The following is an 18,007-nucleotide window of genomic DNA, read 5'->3' on the forward strand; positions in this document are numbered from 1 at the left end:
TACTTCCTTGAATTGGAGTGTATTATTTGACATGTCTCTTATTCCAAAAAGGAGCGTGACCAAATGTTTTGTTTTGGTCAGAAGGTTGAACGGTCTCGCTCGCCCGCCCGGTGTGCAACTCATCGCATCTGTACAAAGGGCTCAAGCGCTTTCCCCGCCATCAATTCTGAACAGAAGACGCGGCTTCCAGATAAATATATTAGTCAATAAATATTCAGAGAACATCTTTCCAATCCTGAAATGCCTTTTGCTCTCCGACGTCCGCAAAGCGCCGCCGCCGAGGTCTTCTTGGAATGAACGAAAATGTCAAAACGAGCCCTTCCTTTGCGTCGCACATTTTCATCCTCCATCTTAAGTGCTACGAACACCACCAACAAAAAAAAAACCCATTAAATACCAAAACGCTTTGGCCACGCGAGCACATTCGGCAGAAAGCGAGGCCACGGGAGGTTTCCGACTGCCACCGTTGCCGACTTCATACGGCCGGAGCGCTCTCAGTACTCGGGCCCAAAGTGTTTTCCGAGCGGCGAGACGGAAACAAAGGCCTGGTCTCCTCGGTCCGGGGGCACGGGCGACCTCGGGCCAAGAAGTCGCCGGCGGGCAAAAGGCTGCTTTGGCAGTCGGTGTCCTCGGGGATGATGGCTATTCGCTGGTCGCGCTCGCGGCAGGCCTGCGCCTGCGCCGGCGCCGGGCGGGCCTCCGTCTCGGCGTACCGCACGTTGACGGCGTAGTCCTCGGCGTAGCGGGGCCCCCCGTGGACCTTCACCTCCTGGTAGAAACAGCAAGGTAGGCCTTCCCCCCGGGCGCGGCGCGCCGACCCCCGCCGCGAGCGGCAGGCGCAGACGCAGGCGGCTCCCGGCGCCGCCCCGAGCTCGTCGGCGCCGCTCTCCAGGGACGAGCGGCTGCTGGAGTCGGAGAGCCGGTCTCCGGAGTTGTAGGGAGGGGGGCGGCGACCGTATCCGGCGGAGGAGGGCGTGGACTCCTCGGGGGCGGGGGGCCAGGCCTCCCCCGCCGAAGCCCCGCACGGGCTCTTGCTCCGGTAGACGAAGGGGTCGTAGTCGCTACTCAGCGAGCTCCGAAAGGTGGAGCGGCTCCCGTACACGCCCTGGTTGCTGACTTCGGTGCAGTCCAACACAGAGTCGCTGGAGGAGCAGTGGCAGGGACCCGAGCCGCCGCCGCCGCCGCCGCCACCGCCGCTGCTGCTGCTGCTGTCGCTGGCGGGGCAGTCGGCTAAGTAGCCGCTGCACGGCGAGCGCTGGCCGTGGGAGCAGCTCGGGCCCGGAGCGCCGCCCCCGTCGCCCGCCGGAAGCACGTGCGCGGCGCCGGGGTACGAGAGTCCTTGCCGGAAAGCCCCGTGACCCGGAGCAGGGGGGCCTCGCCCCGCCTCGGGGGGCCGCTGGGGGAAAGTCAAGCCCTGGAAGTAGTAGTGCTGATACATGGTTTGGTACTGGGGGTAACACGCCGGCCGCGCCAAGTTGCGGCCGTGGAATTTGGGGCGCTTCAGAGCAGGTTGCTGCGGGGGCAGCGGGGGCGGCGGCCGCGCTTGGTAGGCGGGGGGTCCATGGTGCTGCAGCGTGCAGCGGTGGGGGTTGAGGGAGCGGTCCAGGTGCAGGGCGGCGTGGTAGCTCCGCAGGAAGGAAGAGGCGGCCCGGGGCGAGTACAGGCCGGCGGGGTCCGGGTGCCGCTCCGCCATCAGCACGGTGACGGCGTTGCCGTGGGGGTCCACGCCGGTGCGGGTCGGGTAGGCCGTCACGCGGCCGACCCGCTGCTGCGCCCGGCCGCCGGGGTGGTGGACGGGCGGGACCGGCCTCTGCTGCTGCCGCCCGGGCTCCGCGCACGCCGGGCCCAGCTTCTGCTCTGCGGACACAAACCGCAGACGCCACTAAACGGAGATCATCGTATGAACTGGGGAGGGGGGCGGGGGGGAATGCAAAAAAAAAAAAAAAAAAAGACCAATTTCCAAGCTCATCATCAATTGTCAAGTTTGGGCTTTATTTGTGGATGCGCTCGGCGCGTCTGCGGCCAAACAATTTCGCCGTCCCACTTTGGCTAATTTGCGTGACGCCAACCCCACCGACGGCTTTGCACGGCTCGGCCAGGCCGAAATGCGCCATTTCCGAGCGCTGACGCGACGCGCGCGACGGCGACGAGGTCCGATCAGCGCCGCGGACTCAAATGACCAAGGTGGGAGCGGCGAGAACGACAAATCGGGCGCCCCGATAATAAATGGCGACCCCCCACCTGCGCCCCGGATGGGGTGAACATTGAACAATCGATTTGCCGCGTTCTTTTTTGAGGAGACAAGATTTCCATTTCCCACAATTCAAAGCGTGGAAAACCTTACCGATGATGTTGTGTCTGCAGTGGGGGCAGGTGTGATGCTGCAGCAACCAGGGGTCCACGCATTTCTTGTGGAAGCGGTGAGCACAGGGGATAACCCGCAACTCCTGCGGGGGAGGGCGAGGGGGGGGGGGTGGGCGTCATTCATGATGAGTCAAGGCATGATGGAGAACAGCAAAGAACTCAGCCTGGCCTCCTTTCGTTCAAACACGGAACCTCAAAGTGAACATTTGTTTCTTGATTGGCACGTTAAGTCAATCAAGAAAAGTACGACTTTTTTGTTTTTAATTTGGCTTAGTCCATTTTGCATAAAATACCAAACATCGTCAGAATTTGACCCCGTCGTCTGATCAGTTGTGATATTTGAAACTCGCACCGTTGAAATGTTAACGCCACACTTCTCGAGGGGAGAAAAACTAATTCAAATGTGAGTTGTTGTTGCTGTTTTTTTCTAATTCGGGACCTTTCGGATGAACCAGCAAAGTCCAAAAAGGTGGCGCACTGGATTCAAGATAGGAGAACGTGAAACGTGCCGGCCACGAACTGCATCGCGCCTTGACTTGTTGAAGATGTCGCGCGAACCAAGTCAAGTCCAAGGGAGGCGCCCGCCCGCGGCCGAAGGAAAGAACAAACGGCGCATTTTTCCTGGCGTCGCACCAGAGGGAGCCCGCGAGCGGCGCCGCTTTTCCTCCCGACCCAAGTCACGCGGAAAACTCGCAACGCCCTCCGGGGCCGAGGCGACTATGACGAGAATGCGCGGCGGCGGCGTCGACTGCGAAGGTCCAACTCCTCGGCATTCCTCACGCCAATAAATCCTCCCGACTCATCTTTGAAGTTTTGCCTTTGATGCCTTTCAAGCTTTGGACGGCTCGGCTTCCTGTGCCGCGCCGACACGCTTTCTTGCCTTGGCCTCCATATGGGGACGCTCGCACACGCTTTCTTGTCTTGGCCTCCATGTGGGGACGCTCGCACATGCTTTCTTGTCTTGGCCTCCATGTGGGGACGCTCGCACACGCTTTCTTGTCTTGGCCTCCATGTGGGGACGCTCGCACACGCTTTCTTGTCTTGGCCTCCATGTGGGGACGCTCGCACACGCTTTCTTGTCTTGGCCTCCATGTGGGGACGCTCGCAAGTCAAACCCGCCACAGGAAGATCAGGACGCAAAGGAAGTGTGGATGATCACATCCTCCAAACACACGGGCTTGTTATCTTGCAGCAGGTGCACTAAAAAAAGGGGAGGGGCAAAGCCTAGAATTGAAGGCACTTGTTGTCGCCACGTGTATGACAAATGTATCTGGAGGCATGACAGCGGCACACGGCGGCCTTGTTTGCTCGGCTTTTTGGTTTTTTTTGGACGATAGTTCAACCGAGGAAAGGTCGAAGCGATCCAGTGATGCTCGCCGTTTTGCAAAGTCGCGGCTGTTGTCAAAGCGCTCTCGAAATCGGATCATTTTTGTCATGTCTGTTGACCGTCATTCTCCTTGTTTGATTGTGAGGAGGTTGTGCGAAGTTGGAGGTGAGAAGCGGCGGGGGGTGGGGGGGGGGGGGCGTACCTCTCCGTCAATGTACTTCTCCAGACAGATGGCGCAGTCGACGGTGGAGCTGCTGCTCAGCGAGTCTGAGGTGCCGCGGCCGCTCTCGCGCGCCGCCGCTATCGCCGCCGCCGCCACCGCCGTCTTGCCGCCTTTGGCCTTGAACTTGCGCGTTTCCATCTTGTCCAGCGCCTGGCTGGCCATCCTGTTCATGGAGCTCTGCGCAAAGCAAACCACAAGATGAGCTCATTTCCTCTGCACAAAAAGCGTTTGCAATGAGAATTTTCAGAGGCTATTGACAAAAAAAAAAGGCAAGCCAGACACGTTGAGAGCGGCGGGCGGGCGCACCTGACTCCTCCTCTGCTTGAGCTTGATCTTGACCAGCAGGATGAGGCAGACGAGCGACACCACCACGAAGAAGGCCAGGAAGATGCCCATGTCGAAGTACTCGGTGGGCTGCTGCGCCGCAACGACAAAAGCAGAGCGCAGCAAGGATGACTCTCCGGGCCGAAGCGGCGGCCGGCGCGCTTTTCCCCGCTTTGCTCCCACGTTCCAAAACCACGCGCGTCAGGTGAACGGAACGCCGGACACGGTCGCGAGGTGCTATCGCGAGCGCCTCGACGAGCAATTCCCGAGCTGGCGGCCCCTTCTGAGGACAAAGCAGCTCTCGGAAAAGGGAGGCACGGATGACGACGGGACGAGCCGAAGGCGTGTTTGTGGGCTTCGGGCGGGTGGTCCATCCTACCCTGGGGGGCCTGTGCTGGATCCTGGCGCGCGCCACTTTCTGCTTGTTGACGATGTTCATCAACTTGACGGCGTCGTTGCCCTTCACGTAGACCACCGGACGTTTGAGGGGGCCGTCCGCCACCTGGTTGAGCTGAGACAACACAAGCGCCGCCGCGCCACGTTAGCCGCTGGACGTTAGCCGCTGGACGTGCGCGAGGAGCGGACTGTCACGACGCAAACTCAAGGTTGAGCGCTGAACGCTGCTCGTCTTTCACGGTTCAACCTTTTCCTGCAAAATCAATGACAGAAATAATCCGCCGCAAGGTTTTTCCAAACTCAACGACCGCGACGATCGCCGATGTCGAGCGAGTTTTGCAGAGCATCGAGCGGTAAACTCCGGCGCAATTGTCGCCCCGGCGGAAGAGCGACGGCGGCCGTGCCCGGCTAGCTCGCCGTCTCGGACTCGCGGCCAAGCCTCGTCATCATCCACAACCATCGATGAAGGAAGATCCAAGCGTTCGCCGATTGCAGGTCCCTGACTCTTATATACCACATACAAGTAGAATCCATGCTACACTAAGTTTCCCGGCAGATGCTAATAGCGCATTCTTATTAGTATTCTTATTCTTAAGTCATTCAGTACCAGCCAATTCTGGAGCTAGCCTGAAAAGACGTTTAAAGACGTCTTTGGGAGCGAAGGACTTAATAGCACAGGCGCTGTGGGGAAATCGTCGACGTGAGCCGTGACGTTGGGACGCTGGACGCTGACGTCACCGCGCGGCTCCTACTCGGCTCTTTGCCGGCGGAGAAGCAAACGGCTTCTTCGGAAGAACTTGTCGAGCACCGACTCAGTGCGGCGCTGGCGCCCAAGCAGCACCGACTTTGTTTTGTGGGGGGGTGTGGGGTGCAAAAGGGCTATCACTGGCCTCACTTGCACACGTAGCCAAACGCTCAAATGCAAACACACGCACACTTGCACGGACACACCGAGCGTTGTCACGAGGACCAACCTGGTCGATGGCATCGGGGTTTTCCGACACGTCAAAGATGACGGCAGTCGCTCCTCGCTGCACCGCTCGCTTGGCCTGAAAACGCAATTTGTATTTATTTATGTTGAAAAGGAAAATGCAGACTGTCATCCTTTCATCTCCCCCAGATTTTAGATGGATGTATAGGGAGAGAGAGAAATTTATTTTTGGGGAATAGTTGTGATAGGAGCTAAATCATTTTTCAATATGTATATTCTAAATTTTACAAGACTTAAGTGGAGACGTAATATTGGCGGAAAAAACTTTTTACTTGGGGAAATTTGTTGTCATCCGCTTGCTCCGCGAGCGGCGTGTCAAGATTCGGAGCAGCTGCTCCACTCGTAAGCTCAAACTTAAGAAGCACTTTTCATTTCTCTTCCCGCTCACCGCATTTTTGCACTTGGAAAGTTCAAAACGCTTCTTTCCCCTCAAACGCGCACACGCACACGCACAGGCGTGCACAGACTTAATTCGGCGCTCGTGTGGCTTTGATGTCAGCCTTCCCACTTAATAATTAATAGCTGTGGCTGAGACTCAACAAAAAGAAGAAAAAGGCAAGCTCCCGGTGCAAGAATCTGCAGTGCAGCGACTTGCCTGACGACAACAAAAATGTCCCCGCAGGCAAACCAGCTCGCTAATAATAATAATAATAACAATAAAAAAAATTTTTTTTTAAACCACAACAGGCCGAAAAAGATGTGACGAGAGGCTTTCTTGCAGATTTTTGTGATTTGCAGGTCGGCCCGGTCCCTTATCTCCCGCGAGTAGGCGGGGTTTCTCCTTCGTCACTTGTTGCTAGGCAGAGTTGGCCGGGGCTCAATCCTAACTGCCCCATTGGGAAGGGTTGTCAAAGCAAGGAGCAAATACATCGCCAACATATGGCGACAGCCAAGGAAGGCTCTGCACGGTTGGGTATGGCGGGAGGGAGGGGGGGGGGGGGGGGGTTAGCTATGCCACATTCCCGCCGGCTCGGCAGGCCAAGCGCGCGTATGTAGCCTTCCCTGGGCCGAGAGGACGAAACCCGCAGCTGCAAAAAGCCCGGCCGGCTGCGGAGTCTAGACGGCAGGGGAAGTGGGAGCTATCTTTAGCCTCCCCGCGTTGGGCTGGCAGCTTGGAATGCCCCCCCACAATCTACATACATCCGAGTGTGCGCACGGCACGTTTACACACCTGGACCGCGCCTGCTTCCGCACTCGCCGCCTCCCCCCAACTTTTGCTGCCACTTTGGTCTCGTTCTTCCGCCCGCCCGCCGGCCCGCCGCGCCCGCTATAATTAAAGCAATTGAGGCTTCAGAGGACTGCGCACTGCTATTGCGCCGTCATTCCACGTCGCCCGCTGGCTTTATTAAAAAGATAAAGGTATGCGTTTTTTGCCCTGGCTCTTCTCATACGCGGTCGGCCCTCTCGCTGTCGTTTGGCCACGGTGGCGCTCCAAAATAAAAGCGAGCGGGCTCTATTTGAACTCGGTGAGCGCGGTCTGATTTTTGTCGGGCTTGCGGGAAAAGCCGCTTTGGTCGCGACGCGCTCGAGCCGTCTAAACATGGCCGCGGCCGAATCACGTGCGTGTTTAAATGGCGACTTTCAAAATAAAAGCACCGCATTTTGTCAACACGAGGGCCGGTCAGAGACGACGGGCGGCGGTGGCGATGTCTTGACGCTCTGCAAAGCATCGGCCATCAAGTGCAGCCGCAGATGTCGTGAAAGAAATCAAGCCGTATTGCGTCGTATTATCTTTCCTCTTTTCTTTGAGGGCTCCGTTTTGCGATCGTCTTCAACTGGCGGCGACAAATAAACAGCAGAGGCGACGCGGGTATCGATCTCCGTCTTGAGAGGGCGACGGGAGCAGGACGGGCCGCTAATTCGGCTCCCGCGCTCTTGTCTTCGGACTCTTTGCGAGTTGCGGCAAAACAACGAAACTTTTTCCCTGACGGGAATCGGACTTTTTACAGCACAGAGGATGTTCGGGCGACGTGGCCTCAATCGCTCATCCGAAATTGTGCCCGAAAGGCGGCGCTGATCTAATGCCGTATCCTCAAGCTGTTATCAGATAACGATAGCCGGCATGAAAAACGACACTTACTGAGTGACTCTACGGCCTTGACACGAATAAACGGAGGACGCTTACATTTGGAGGTAGAGTGGAGGGGGGGGCGTGCATGGGAGAGGGGGGCATACAAGGCCTTAACAGTTGTGTTACAAGGTCACAGGGCAAAACAAGCTGCGGGCCACAATTAAACACACACACACACACACACTAATATCCAACATCAATAGTCACACACGCTCATCATTTCGGCAAAGTTTTAAGATGGAGTAAAAAGTCAAATGAATGGGGGGGGGGGGCAGCTGCGGCGTTTGATGGACAAATACAAGGCCGGCATCATCCGACGTCAACAGCAATGAACGGTTCCGATTGCGAGGCGGCCCTCGCACACACGCCCATGCTGTGATTTGTCGCCGTTGTCGTTTTCGCCGCACGCTTTGCACGGCGGAAAGGAAGGCGAAGCGACGGACGGACGACTGCAAGCAAGAACTCAACGTCAATGTTGCCATTAAAATCGGGCAACGTTGCAGAAAATGCTACAAACGGTCAAATGCTGCCGCATGCTTGGAATGTGGGAAACGTCCAAAAGACGTTTGGCGGACAGATACACGATTCAACATCGATAGTCGCGGAGGCTAATTGTTGAAGCTGCGAGGCAGCGCCGCTGTTAAAAAGTCATCGGTGTTTTTATTTCCCTTTTGGGCAAAAGCCGAAACGACAAACAATGATTCAACATCATTCGCCGCACGCGCTAAGCATTTCAGTCGCAAGGCAAACTTGCAGGATTCAGTCGAAGCGCAAAACATCGCCGGGGCGCTTTCAATTCTAGTTGTGTCGATTAAAAATAAATAAATAAATAAATAAAGTGACAAAATGCACCTCTCCGGGGGGGTTCAAGCTTGTCGTCTTCTCTTTGTTCTGAACAAAGTGCTCGCCGTGAGGACAAAGCATTCAAAAGATCTTATCAGCAATCGCTGAAGCGAGCGCGACTTTGGTGCATTTCTTTTCTTTTTGTTGTTGTTCTGCTCCCAATAAAGATAAGCCCGAGCACCAGCGTAAAGCGGCCTTGAGCGGCGTGAGGCAACGTTTACTTCCACACAAGCCTCCATTGTTGTCTTATCTGGCCGAGTGGACCCTGGCGGTCGCTCGACAATTTAAACGCGTGACGCGCAACGGCGAGAGCACAACGCTCGGCCTTTAAAAAGATAATAAACGCCGGACAAATGCAAAGGCGCCGTTAGCAAACGTCAAAAGCGACACTCGCTTGTCATTTCTCATTTCAATTCGGTGTAAAGAGTTCCCAAAAAAAGCAAACGCGCCTTCCCATGGAGGAATAGGAATCCGGCATGGCTAGCGATTGCCGCTTGTCATTTCAGAGGCGAGGCAGGAACATGGGAAATGTTGCTGAGTGTTTTGAACAGGGGAGGGGGGGGGGGTGGCGAGGAGGGGGGAGGGCTGTTTGATCAACAAATGTCAAACGCACCAAACTGGTAGCAGATTAGCGGATCGGAATGGAATTTCTTTGGATTGCTACGTGCTCACAATGTTGGGGCCCGGACGCGATGAAGCCAGCGGGCCTGCCCCCCCCCCCTCACCCCCCTCATCACGTGTTGCCGGACAATCGCGGGTTCGCCGGCCGAGCATAAAAGCGGCCCCAGATGCCATTCTGGCCCCCGCTAATCCTCCAGCTCTGGAAGCATCTCCAGATAGGAGGAGGCCTCAGATTAGCGGCGGGGGGGGGGGGGGGGGCTCTCGGAGATTCGGCGGCCCAGCCGGACGCAGCGGGCCGCCGGGATTCTCACGCACGCATTCCCCGACAAAAGCGTGGGCGGAGATGAAGGGCCTCGAGGGGAGGGCGGGGACGAGGTTTTGGTGGAGCCGCAGCCGGCTGGATGCCCGCCCCCTCGCTTTTGATCCCGGCCGCCGCCGACAAGATGAAACAGGATGTCGGAGTGTCGGAGGGCTGCATGATGTCGCGGAAAAAAATCAATAGCGTGCATAGCGCAAGGTTTCAACTGGCTGGCTTTTCTCCAGGGTGTTCCGCTTTCCTCCCACATCCCCAAAAGACGCACGCCAGCTTGATTGGACACCCCCAAATCCCCCTCAGCTTGCATCGGTCTATGTGTGCCCTGCGATTGGCTGGCGACCAGTTGAGGGTGTCCCTCAGTGGCTAACAAGCAAACACATTTTGACTCCTGAGCAAACTTCCAAAAACGCAACCAATGAAAGATTCTGATCGCAGCCGCAAAGGCGAATTTGACAAATCTGCCGTTTCTTTTGCTTTTTGTTAAATTTGGTTTTGATTTTTGCAATTTTAAAATGAGGCGGCAGGAGGCGGGGGGGTTGTACAAAAATTTCTGAAGACGGGGGGTGGGGGGGGGGGGCAACAGACAGCCGAGTGTGATGTGGAGGTCGTCCGGAGGGCACGGCAGCGCCACGGGAGTGTCATCGGCCTCGTTCTCGTTCCCTCACGTTTTGTTTGTTAGCCGCACGCGGGGGCGGGAGGGAGGTGGGGGTGCTCAGGGGGGGGGGGGGGGGGGGGGGGCGCCGTCGCCAGTCGGTCGGCTGGTCTGCTGTTTGTCAGCTCGCGCGAGGTCGGTTCGGAGTCGGGCGGACGGGCTTGTTGGGGATGCAGACGGCGGGCGGCATGAGTCACCGTGTCTGGTGGTCCTCGCCCACTCCGCTCCAGTTAAAATTACGGGCGGCAAAAATGACCTGGCAACTACAAGTCCTTCATTCATCACCTGCTGTTATTTTTACAGTCGGTACGAGCGCTACACGGGCGGTGTACTCCACCGCCTTCATAACAAGCAGCACTTTGGCGGATGGCGGTCAAAAAGATGTCAACTTCCGCTCGGCACGCCAGCTGGAAGTTTACTGTCAAACTAAACATCAAACCAAGAGAACGAAAGCCACATTGGACGTTGAAAACAACCAGACAATTTTGCCTTCTGCTAGCTTAATGCTAATGGCCTCGTCAAACGACACGTTGACATGTGCCGACACGCGTCAAAACAACTCCAAAATCGGCTGGGGACTCTGCGTTTGTCCGCGACACGTCTGTCGGCTCAAAATTGGGCATGTTCAAAATTTGCGACCATTTGCGGCCTTGAACGAACCCTGACGAAAAATGCTCGCAAATGCAAAAGCAAAAGCAGGCTTTACTTTGGCTCCGCCGACTTCACAGAGCGCAGTCCCACCAGCCCCCCCCCCCCGCCCCAATTCCGAAGCCCCTCATGGCTTCCTCCACTTCCTGCTCGCGCTCATCCGTCTGCCATTGGTACACAGACGCGGGGGACTCGAGTCACATGACTGGAGTCCGTTTTGGACTTTTTGAGGACATCCAAAAGACTCCGTTTGACTTTGAACAACAACACTTGACAAATTGACGTTTGAACACATTTTCAAGACGACGATGCGCTGGCTCGGGAAACAAATGACTTTACAACTGACCGCGAGGTGGAAATTCATCGTTACTTGCACACCCACAAAGACAGCAAGCCAGTCAGTCAATCAAACCAGCTTCATGTTGGCTAACGACGCAAAGTGTGTATTTCATCCAACCGGCCAACAGAGGAAGAAGGGGTTGATAGCTTAATGCTAAAACACATAGTAAACTCCATAGATGGGCTAAGCAAACTAGCATCCGTCTTGTATTCAGCGAGGGATGTCAGCGATATATATTCTTTATCCTCCGACTCCAATCTTGGCGGGTCAGTGGCGAGCGAGACGCTTCTTTGTGAATCATGCGCAGCATCTGCTGCATGCTTGCCGCTAACGAATGATGCGGGGGCATCTGTCGGTGTGACGGCGGGGCCCTCGAGCACCAAACTTTGCTCGTGCCTGCCCGAGACACCCCATGCTGGTATCTTTGCGCGGGGCGGTGACCAAACATTTTGCCACCTCGGCTGAGACCGCCCTCGTGCGATTCAGAAAAACACCCCAAGCGCCTGGCTCGAGGTGAGCTCTGGTTCCTTTGGAGTGGGAAGCGTCGGCGTTGGCCACTTCAAATGAAAGGCCGGCCCCCGTCTGGGTGCGCGGCCAACTTCAAATAGAGGGCGACGTGCCCGTTGCTTTGCCAAGCGCAGCTGGGGGGCCTTGTGTTCCCAGACACGCGTTATTTTTAGACACGGCTACGAGGAAACAACACCCCCCCCGACCCCCACCCCGTCATTTCCATTCTGCGCGTTCACAAGAATTTTGTAATTGAATTGAATCTAAATTGAGCAGAAAAGACTCCAGCGCTTGCGACGGCCGAGCTGCCCGGTCGCAGGGCGGGGGCGTGCGGTGTGGGGGTGGCGAACCGGGCTCGGGGTCAAATTTTCAATGCTATTCTTGCAATTTCTGCTGTTGCTTATTCCAATGAACTCGATACATTCTAGTCCAATATTTCTTTTTTAGTATTGATCACAGAATAGGATCTTATTTTCTTATGTCATATGTAGTATTGTTGCCAAATATTTTTTTTTTCTATTGTTCAAATATTTTTGTACAGAAGCACCATATTATAGGCCAACCTTAAAACCAGCCCCCACATCCCCCCCCCCCCGGCACATTTACGGTACTCCCCTCCCACATTTGGGGACGCTCGAGGCCTCCCGCGCGGCAAAGTGCGTCCGCGCCACGCCCGCCCTTTACCTTTCCCAGCACTGTGAGACAACTGGGGTCCAGCTCCGGTTGCTCCAGCTTGACCACGCCCACCCAGCCGTACTCGTACAGGTCCTCCTCGTCGTTATTGTTACACAATCCCAACGGATGCATCTGGATGGGGCGGGGAAAAGAAGATCGGTTAGTGGAGGCAAGTGGAATAGAAGGCAGGAGATTGAAGGCAGGACTTGAAATCAATGCTAGCTTAGCTTGCTACTTCATTTCACAAAATTCTTTTGAAATGTTTAACTCGGTATTGGCGAGAAATAGAATGCAGTGGACAGAGCCCCCCCCCCAAAAGAAATTCCAAAATACCATTGTCACCGTCCCCCGACAGCCCACCCGCCCGACCGGCCATTGCTGTTGACCTGAGATACCCTTCCTCCCCGAGGTGACCTCTGACCTCTGACCCAGGTGCCGGTTAGCGGCCAATCCAAGCCAAGACTCGGCGATCAAGAACCTGACCCGGAGGGCCTTTGGGCCAATTACGGTCGAGGAAATTGGCAAGGGTGGAATGCGCCGCGGCCTTACAATTTCCACAGAATGTTCTGGAAGCCCCCCCCCCTCCCTTTTTTCACCAGAACACGTAGAAGGATGTACGCTAGCGGTTAGCCAGAGCGCACATTGGCGAGGACGTTTTGAGGGCGCTCTCCCTCGGACGCTGACAAAATTGAAAGCAAAGGCGGGGATCAACGCGCTAGACGGCGCGTCGTCGCAAACACTTCAAGAAGGCAAAAGTCGCTCACGGCTGGAGAGAGGCGAGCGCTGCCCTTCGGAGCTTTTGAGAACAAGATGGCAGCGGGGGAGCCCCGCCGGCGCCCCCGCGTCCCGGACACTGGCGCATTGTGCGCCGGCGGCCTTGGGAGGCGTCCGCCTGCCAAAATGGGCCAGCGTGCTTGTTGTTGGGGGAAACTTTGTTGTTATTTTCCAGGCTGACTCTGCCGCGCACAAGCGGGGGGCCCTTTCCGAGTCGCCGGGACGCTGCAGCTGAAATGCTTGCCTGGGGTGGGGGGGTGGAGGGGGTCTCAAACTTTTGACCGAGGAGCAGCCCAAAAACAATTGGCGCATTCATGAAGTTGCCCGATGACAAGAAAAAAAAATGAGAAGGACTAAATTGTGATACGAGTTCACAGCTACAAAAATAATCCGGCACGAAAGACAGGCTGCTCCAAAAAAACGAAGAAAAAAAATCGGTTTTTGTTTTTGCTTTATTTTGTCCATTTGAAATTGCCTTCTCTTTTTTTGTTGACTCCGACAAGCGAGCGGACGGACGCGGCGCCCCCGCGCCGACGCGGCCCGCTCGTCCTCGTCTACCTTCTGACAAGCCACAAGGGGGGCAGCTTTTGTCCTGCGCTGCCTGTTGGAGTGCCTCCGTGCGTGTATGTAGGGGGCAGGGGTGGGGGGGGGGGCAGCCTTTCACATGAGTATCCCGTTACGCAGGCCACACTCTCAACGTGATCCCGGCGGGGATTTCAAGTCCGCCAGGAGGCTGCCGGCCGACATCGGCGACTTGCCTGGCTAACAACTTTCGCTGCGTGACTCTAGACTTGTCAAGGGGGCCCCAGTTCTCCTACTCGGGGGGGGGATTTGGGGGACATGAAAGCGAAAGTCACACCACCCCCGGCCGGCCCTCGCGACTCGTCGTCGGCTCCTTCGGCCGGAACTCTCCCACCGCCATCGCCGAAGGTACGTCAAGACAACACCACGGACTGCTTTCATTTGAAAAAGACGCCATCCTCGCCGGGTGGCGAGAGTCGTCACCTGGCGCGACCCAAATAAGCGGCGGGTCAAAGAAAGGACGCTGGGGCCGCACGCTCCGCCTTGCGTGCGTGAAAACGGATCCGTTGTTGTCCAAGCAACCGAACGTCTCCTCTCAACTTTTAACTCATTCACTCCCAAAGACGTTTTTAAACGTCTTTTCAGACTTGGTCCGGAATTGGCTGGTACTGAATGAGTTAAGAAGCATGGCACCGCACGGAACAAAGACATCATTTTGTCGGGCCCTCGACTGGTCACCGGCGCCGCTTCGCCGAGCGTAAGAATAAAAAAAAAAGCTCCAGAAGCTGCTACGTATCTTTCGAGAAAGCTCCCCGAGATGAAAACGTCTCCGCTGCAGTTTGTTTCACGGGCGCGCTCGATCCCGTGCACTTCTTTTTGGATGAACTCGGCCCGTCATGTCGTTGGTTAAGTTTTGTCATTTTATATTTGGAGTTGGATTAGGGGAGTTAATCATGAGTTGTTGTTGTTTTTTTTTTGCTTGGCTAAAAAATGGGCGAGACAAATCATTGTGCAGCGGTCTCCCGAGTTGCTCACGGGTCTGCACGCCCATGCTTTTTTTTTGAAAAAAGAAAAAACTAAACAAAGGCGTCTCCCGAAGGCAGCGCATTGCGCCAACGCATTGCGCTTGTTTTGCCACCGGCCGGGAGGGCCTTTGAACTCGGTGGGGGGGGGGCCCGAAAGTTCCGAGAAAGAACTCGCTGAACGGCGCGGCCGGTTCAAGCGCGGCTTTTGCCGAAGCGTGTCGCGTAACCTTCCGACCTGGGCGGCGTCCGAGGCAAACAAAAAGATAAAGAAAAGAGTGAGCGGCGGCGGCGGCAGATTTGCCTTCTTCTTTTAGCGCCTCGCCTCCAAAGCAGGTTTGCGAGATGTCCCGGCGGACAAAGTCAACTGAAGCAAAGTCTTGCGGATCACACGCGCGCGAGAACCTTGATGGAAGACGAACCCGGGCCCGGCGCCAGTCCTCGCGCCCGCCCGCCTCCCCGGCGCCGCGTTTGAGCCGCCGGGGGGGGGGGGGGGGCGTTTGCCGCGAGCGCCTGTCTGCCGCCGCCGACCCGCGGGCGACCGCGCGGCTTCGCAAAGAAGACCCCCCGGCCGACCCCCCTTTCTCCGCTCCCTCGAAACACGGAGGCTCGCTTACGTTTCTGGGCCGGCTTTGCTAACGGCCGCCGCGCAATGTTTCCAAAAAAAACAACTTGAAACACGGAAGCGCTTGATTAGGTTCTGGGGTCGCTTGCGGGGCCCGATACGACTTTCAACGCACGTATTCAACTTTGCCGTCCGAGACGGGCCCGGCCCGGCCCGGCCCGAGATGCGGGCGCCGATTGAACCTCGCACCCGATTGAACCTCGCCGCTCGGCGGAGGCGCCAACCGCGTCCGTCCAAATGAATGCGCGGCCGCAGAACGGAGGATCGCAAACAATCGCGGGCGCCGGCCACGGAGGCCGAATCATGTCATTGGAAGGCCGATTAAGCTTCAAATGCAACCGACGACTCGCCCGCAAGCCGCGCGAGTGCGGACGTCCGGACGCGGGCTGGCGCCAGGATGGATTTTTCGAGTTCAGCTTCTGAACTTGCTTTCACTTCGCAGCAGAGATTCCATTTGATGGGCAATTCCACACACACACACACACACAAAAAAAAGGAAAAGTTTGTTTGTTTGTTTGAAAAAGCGGCCGTTTTGCTCCTTCATCGTTTGGAATGACGGGCAACTTCCCGGCCGCACTCAATTTGGGAGTTTTTGTCTTTGCGCGCGGGCGGCCAACGATGCGCTGACCCCCAAAGCTCCCCCCCCCCCCCCCCAAATGCTCATCGGCTCTTAATCGGCCACGCCGATTGCGAGCCGGCGCCGCATTCGCGAACACGCCCTGCGCGCGTTGCAATGTCACGCGTCTTGTTTTGTTCAACCAAAGCCATCGAAGGGGATTTTCCCACTGACAAAATCGTCTTTGCGCCGTAGCCGCAGCGCCTTTATTTTGTCTCCCTCAAGCGCCAACGCGGCCCAGGTCGACTTTCATTCGCCAAGTTCAGTTGGAAAGAAACGGACATTTTCTTCCCCCCCCCCCCCGCGGCCGCTCTGACCATCGCGCTGACCGGAGAGTAGCACGCGCGGGAGTCGAAAAAGTCGGGCGGCCGCAACACCCGCATCCCCCGTGGGCTGTTGTTTTTTTTTTTGTTTTTTCTCCCTTCCGAACGATATCAACACGTGTTGAAACGAGCTTGAGAGCCTGCGTTGAAGTGCGCATCTTCCCTCACGCTGTCCAGGCGTCGCCAATCACGAATGAAAAGTTAGCTCGGATAGGTTAAGCGCTCTCTTTTTCGAATCGGCTCATCGCCCCCCCCCCAAATGCAAACGGAAGAACGTCCCGTTCCGAAACGGCCGCTCCCGATGAGCGGATCGGCGAGAGGCAAAGCGAGTCGGCGGCGCTTCCCTCGCCGGAGGTCACGACAGGCGACCCCCTCCCCCCTCTCCGTCGCCGCTCTTTTTCCCAGCACCGGAGATCACTTCAAAGCGCAAGCCGGACGCCCGGGGGGAGCGCGGCCGGGGGATCCGGTTTCACAGGAGCGGCTGGGAGGGCCCTACGGGCGGGGGCCCTCGCCCTCGCCCTCGCCAGCCGGCCGCTCCTCCTCCTGCAACGCGAGCGTCGGAAAGGGATCCCGGCCGACAATCGCCACTTCCTCTCTTTTGTCTTCTCCTTAGCCAATTAGCGGGGCTAGCGCCACGTCCGCTGTTTATTTTGGCGGTCCATATGTTCAAAGGGGGCCGGGGGGGGGGGGGGGGGTCATTAAGAAAATATGGCTGAGGGAGGAGACTTTTTGGGCTTGAAGGTCCCCTTTTATCCGCCTTCGATGTCTTCTTATCGGTTGGCGAGAACATTTGGGGTGGAAATGAGCGGGAAGGCCTTTTCGCAACGCTACCTTTCCTCACTAATATCCAAAATTTGCTCTTCTGCCAAAACGTCGTCACTTGTCTCGGCCTCAAGATGTCGAAATGGATCGGATCGCCAACTGTTTTTTTTTTCCAAACGCGCCGCGCGACGTATGTTGGTTTCTGCACTTGAGCGCCTCGGTGGCGGCGGCGGCGGCCATTTCCTTTTCACGACCTCCCAAACTCTCGCGTGGGCCTAATTTCTCTCTTTCGTGTTTGGGGGAAGTTGGCGGGTCGAAAAAAAGTCGATCCGGTGCTCCCAAACGGTTACGGTCGCTCGGTAGGCCGCGGTGACGGCGCCAGTCGCTCTCGGCAGAGGAGAAGCCCCCCCCCCCCCGCCCCCCGCGCATCCTTTGGTTTGTGCGGTGGCGCGGCGTGAGATTTTTGCCGTGTAAATGAGGCGGCGCCCATCAATAACGTGTTGGGAAAGGCCCACGCGCCGTTTGCGGTCCCTCCCGCGTCACTTTCGGCTCTCGGGGCTTTCAAATCTCGAGCGATGCGAACAAAGGACGGGCCCACAAAGTTCAAAGCTCCACGTTGGGCGGGATGCCGACATTTTGGGATGGCGAGGAGGAGGAAGCGAGGAAGGCCCCCCGAGCAGAGGTGGCAAAACAATCACACACACACACACACACTTGCCGATGCCCCTCTCTGATATCCGGCAGAGTGAAATTGTGTCGCTGACAACAACAAAGACCGTCGGACGATTAGCGGTTCCGAGAAGGTTTTTTATCCCGTCGACGCAGGTGGCGGAAATCGGTCGAGCTGTCCCGGTCATCACAAATCAGGGCCGATCACATCGGCTGCATCTGTTAGCGGTGGAAAAAAACTTTATTTTTTTGTTTGTCTTTGCCAAGCTAGCTCGCTCTGCATGTCCCCGAAGCTCGCGTGCGGAAGGCCCGCCGCACGCCGCGCTTGAAGGAAAAAGGGGCACGGGGCGAGATGCGGAAACATTTTGCTCATCCGGCGGGATGCGTTCAAAGAAC

The 18,007-nt window shown here is 56.8% G+C and overlaps 1 protein-coding gene across 3 annotated transcripts in view; it reads right to left on the minus strand.

Annotated features, from left to right (window-relative positions):
- Positions 1 to 18,007, minus strand: part of znrf3 (zinc and ring finger 3) — a 46,688-nt gene continuing 28,681 nt past the window's right edge. For 2 of the 3 annotated variants that reach the window (XM_086110655.1, XM_086110653.1), the window contains exons 2-8: positions 12,308 to 12,430; positions 5,609 to 5,683; positions 4,618 to 4,749; positions 4,221 to 4,331; positions 3,894 to 4,091; positions 2,345 to 2,447; positions 1 to 1,857 (exon numbers count right to left, since the gene is read on the minus strand). In XM_086110655.1, the coding sequence (XP_085966781.1) occupies positions 476 to 1,857; positions 2,345 to 2,447; positions 3,894 to 4,091; positions 4,221 to 4,331; positions 4,618 to 4,749; positions 5,609 to 5,683; positions 12,308 to 12,430 (2,124 nt within the window). In that variant the 3' untranslated portion in view covers positions 1 to 475. The remainder of the gene's footprint in view (positions 1,858 to 2,344; positions 2,448 to 3,893; positions 4,092 to 4,220; positions 4,332 to 4,617; positions 4,750 to 5,608; positions 5,684 to 12,307; positions 12,431 to 18,007) is intronic. The other variant, XM_086110654.1, reaches the window with a different exon arrangement.

This window comes from Hippocampus guttulatus, chromosome 5, assembly GCF_054856545.1.
Source record: "Hippocampus guttulatus isolate MCC_2025c chromosome 5, RoL_Hgut_1.0, whole genome shotgun sequence".
Taxonomy (NCBI): Eukaryota; Metazoa; Chordata; class Actinopteri; order Syngnathiformes; family Syngnathidae; genus Hippocampus; species Hippocampus guttulatus.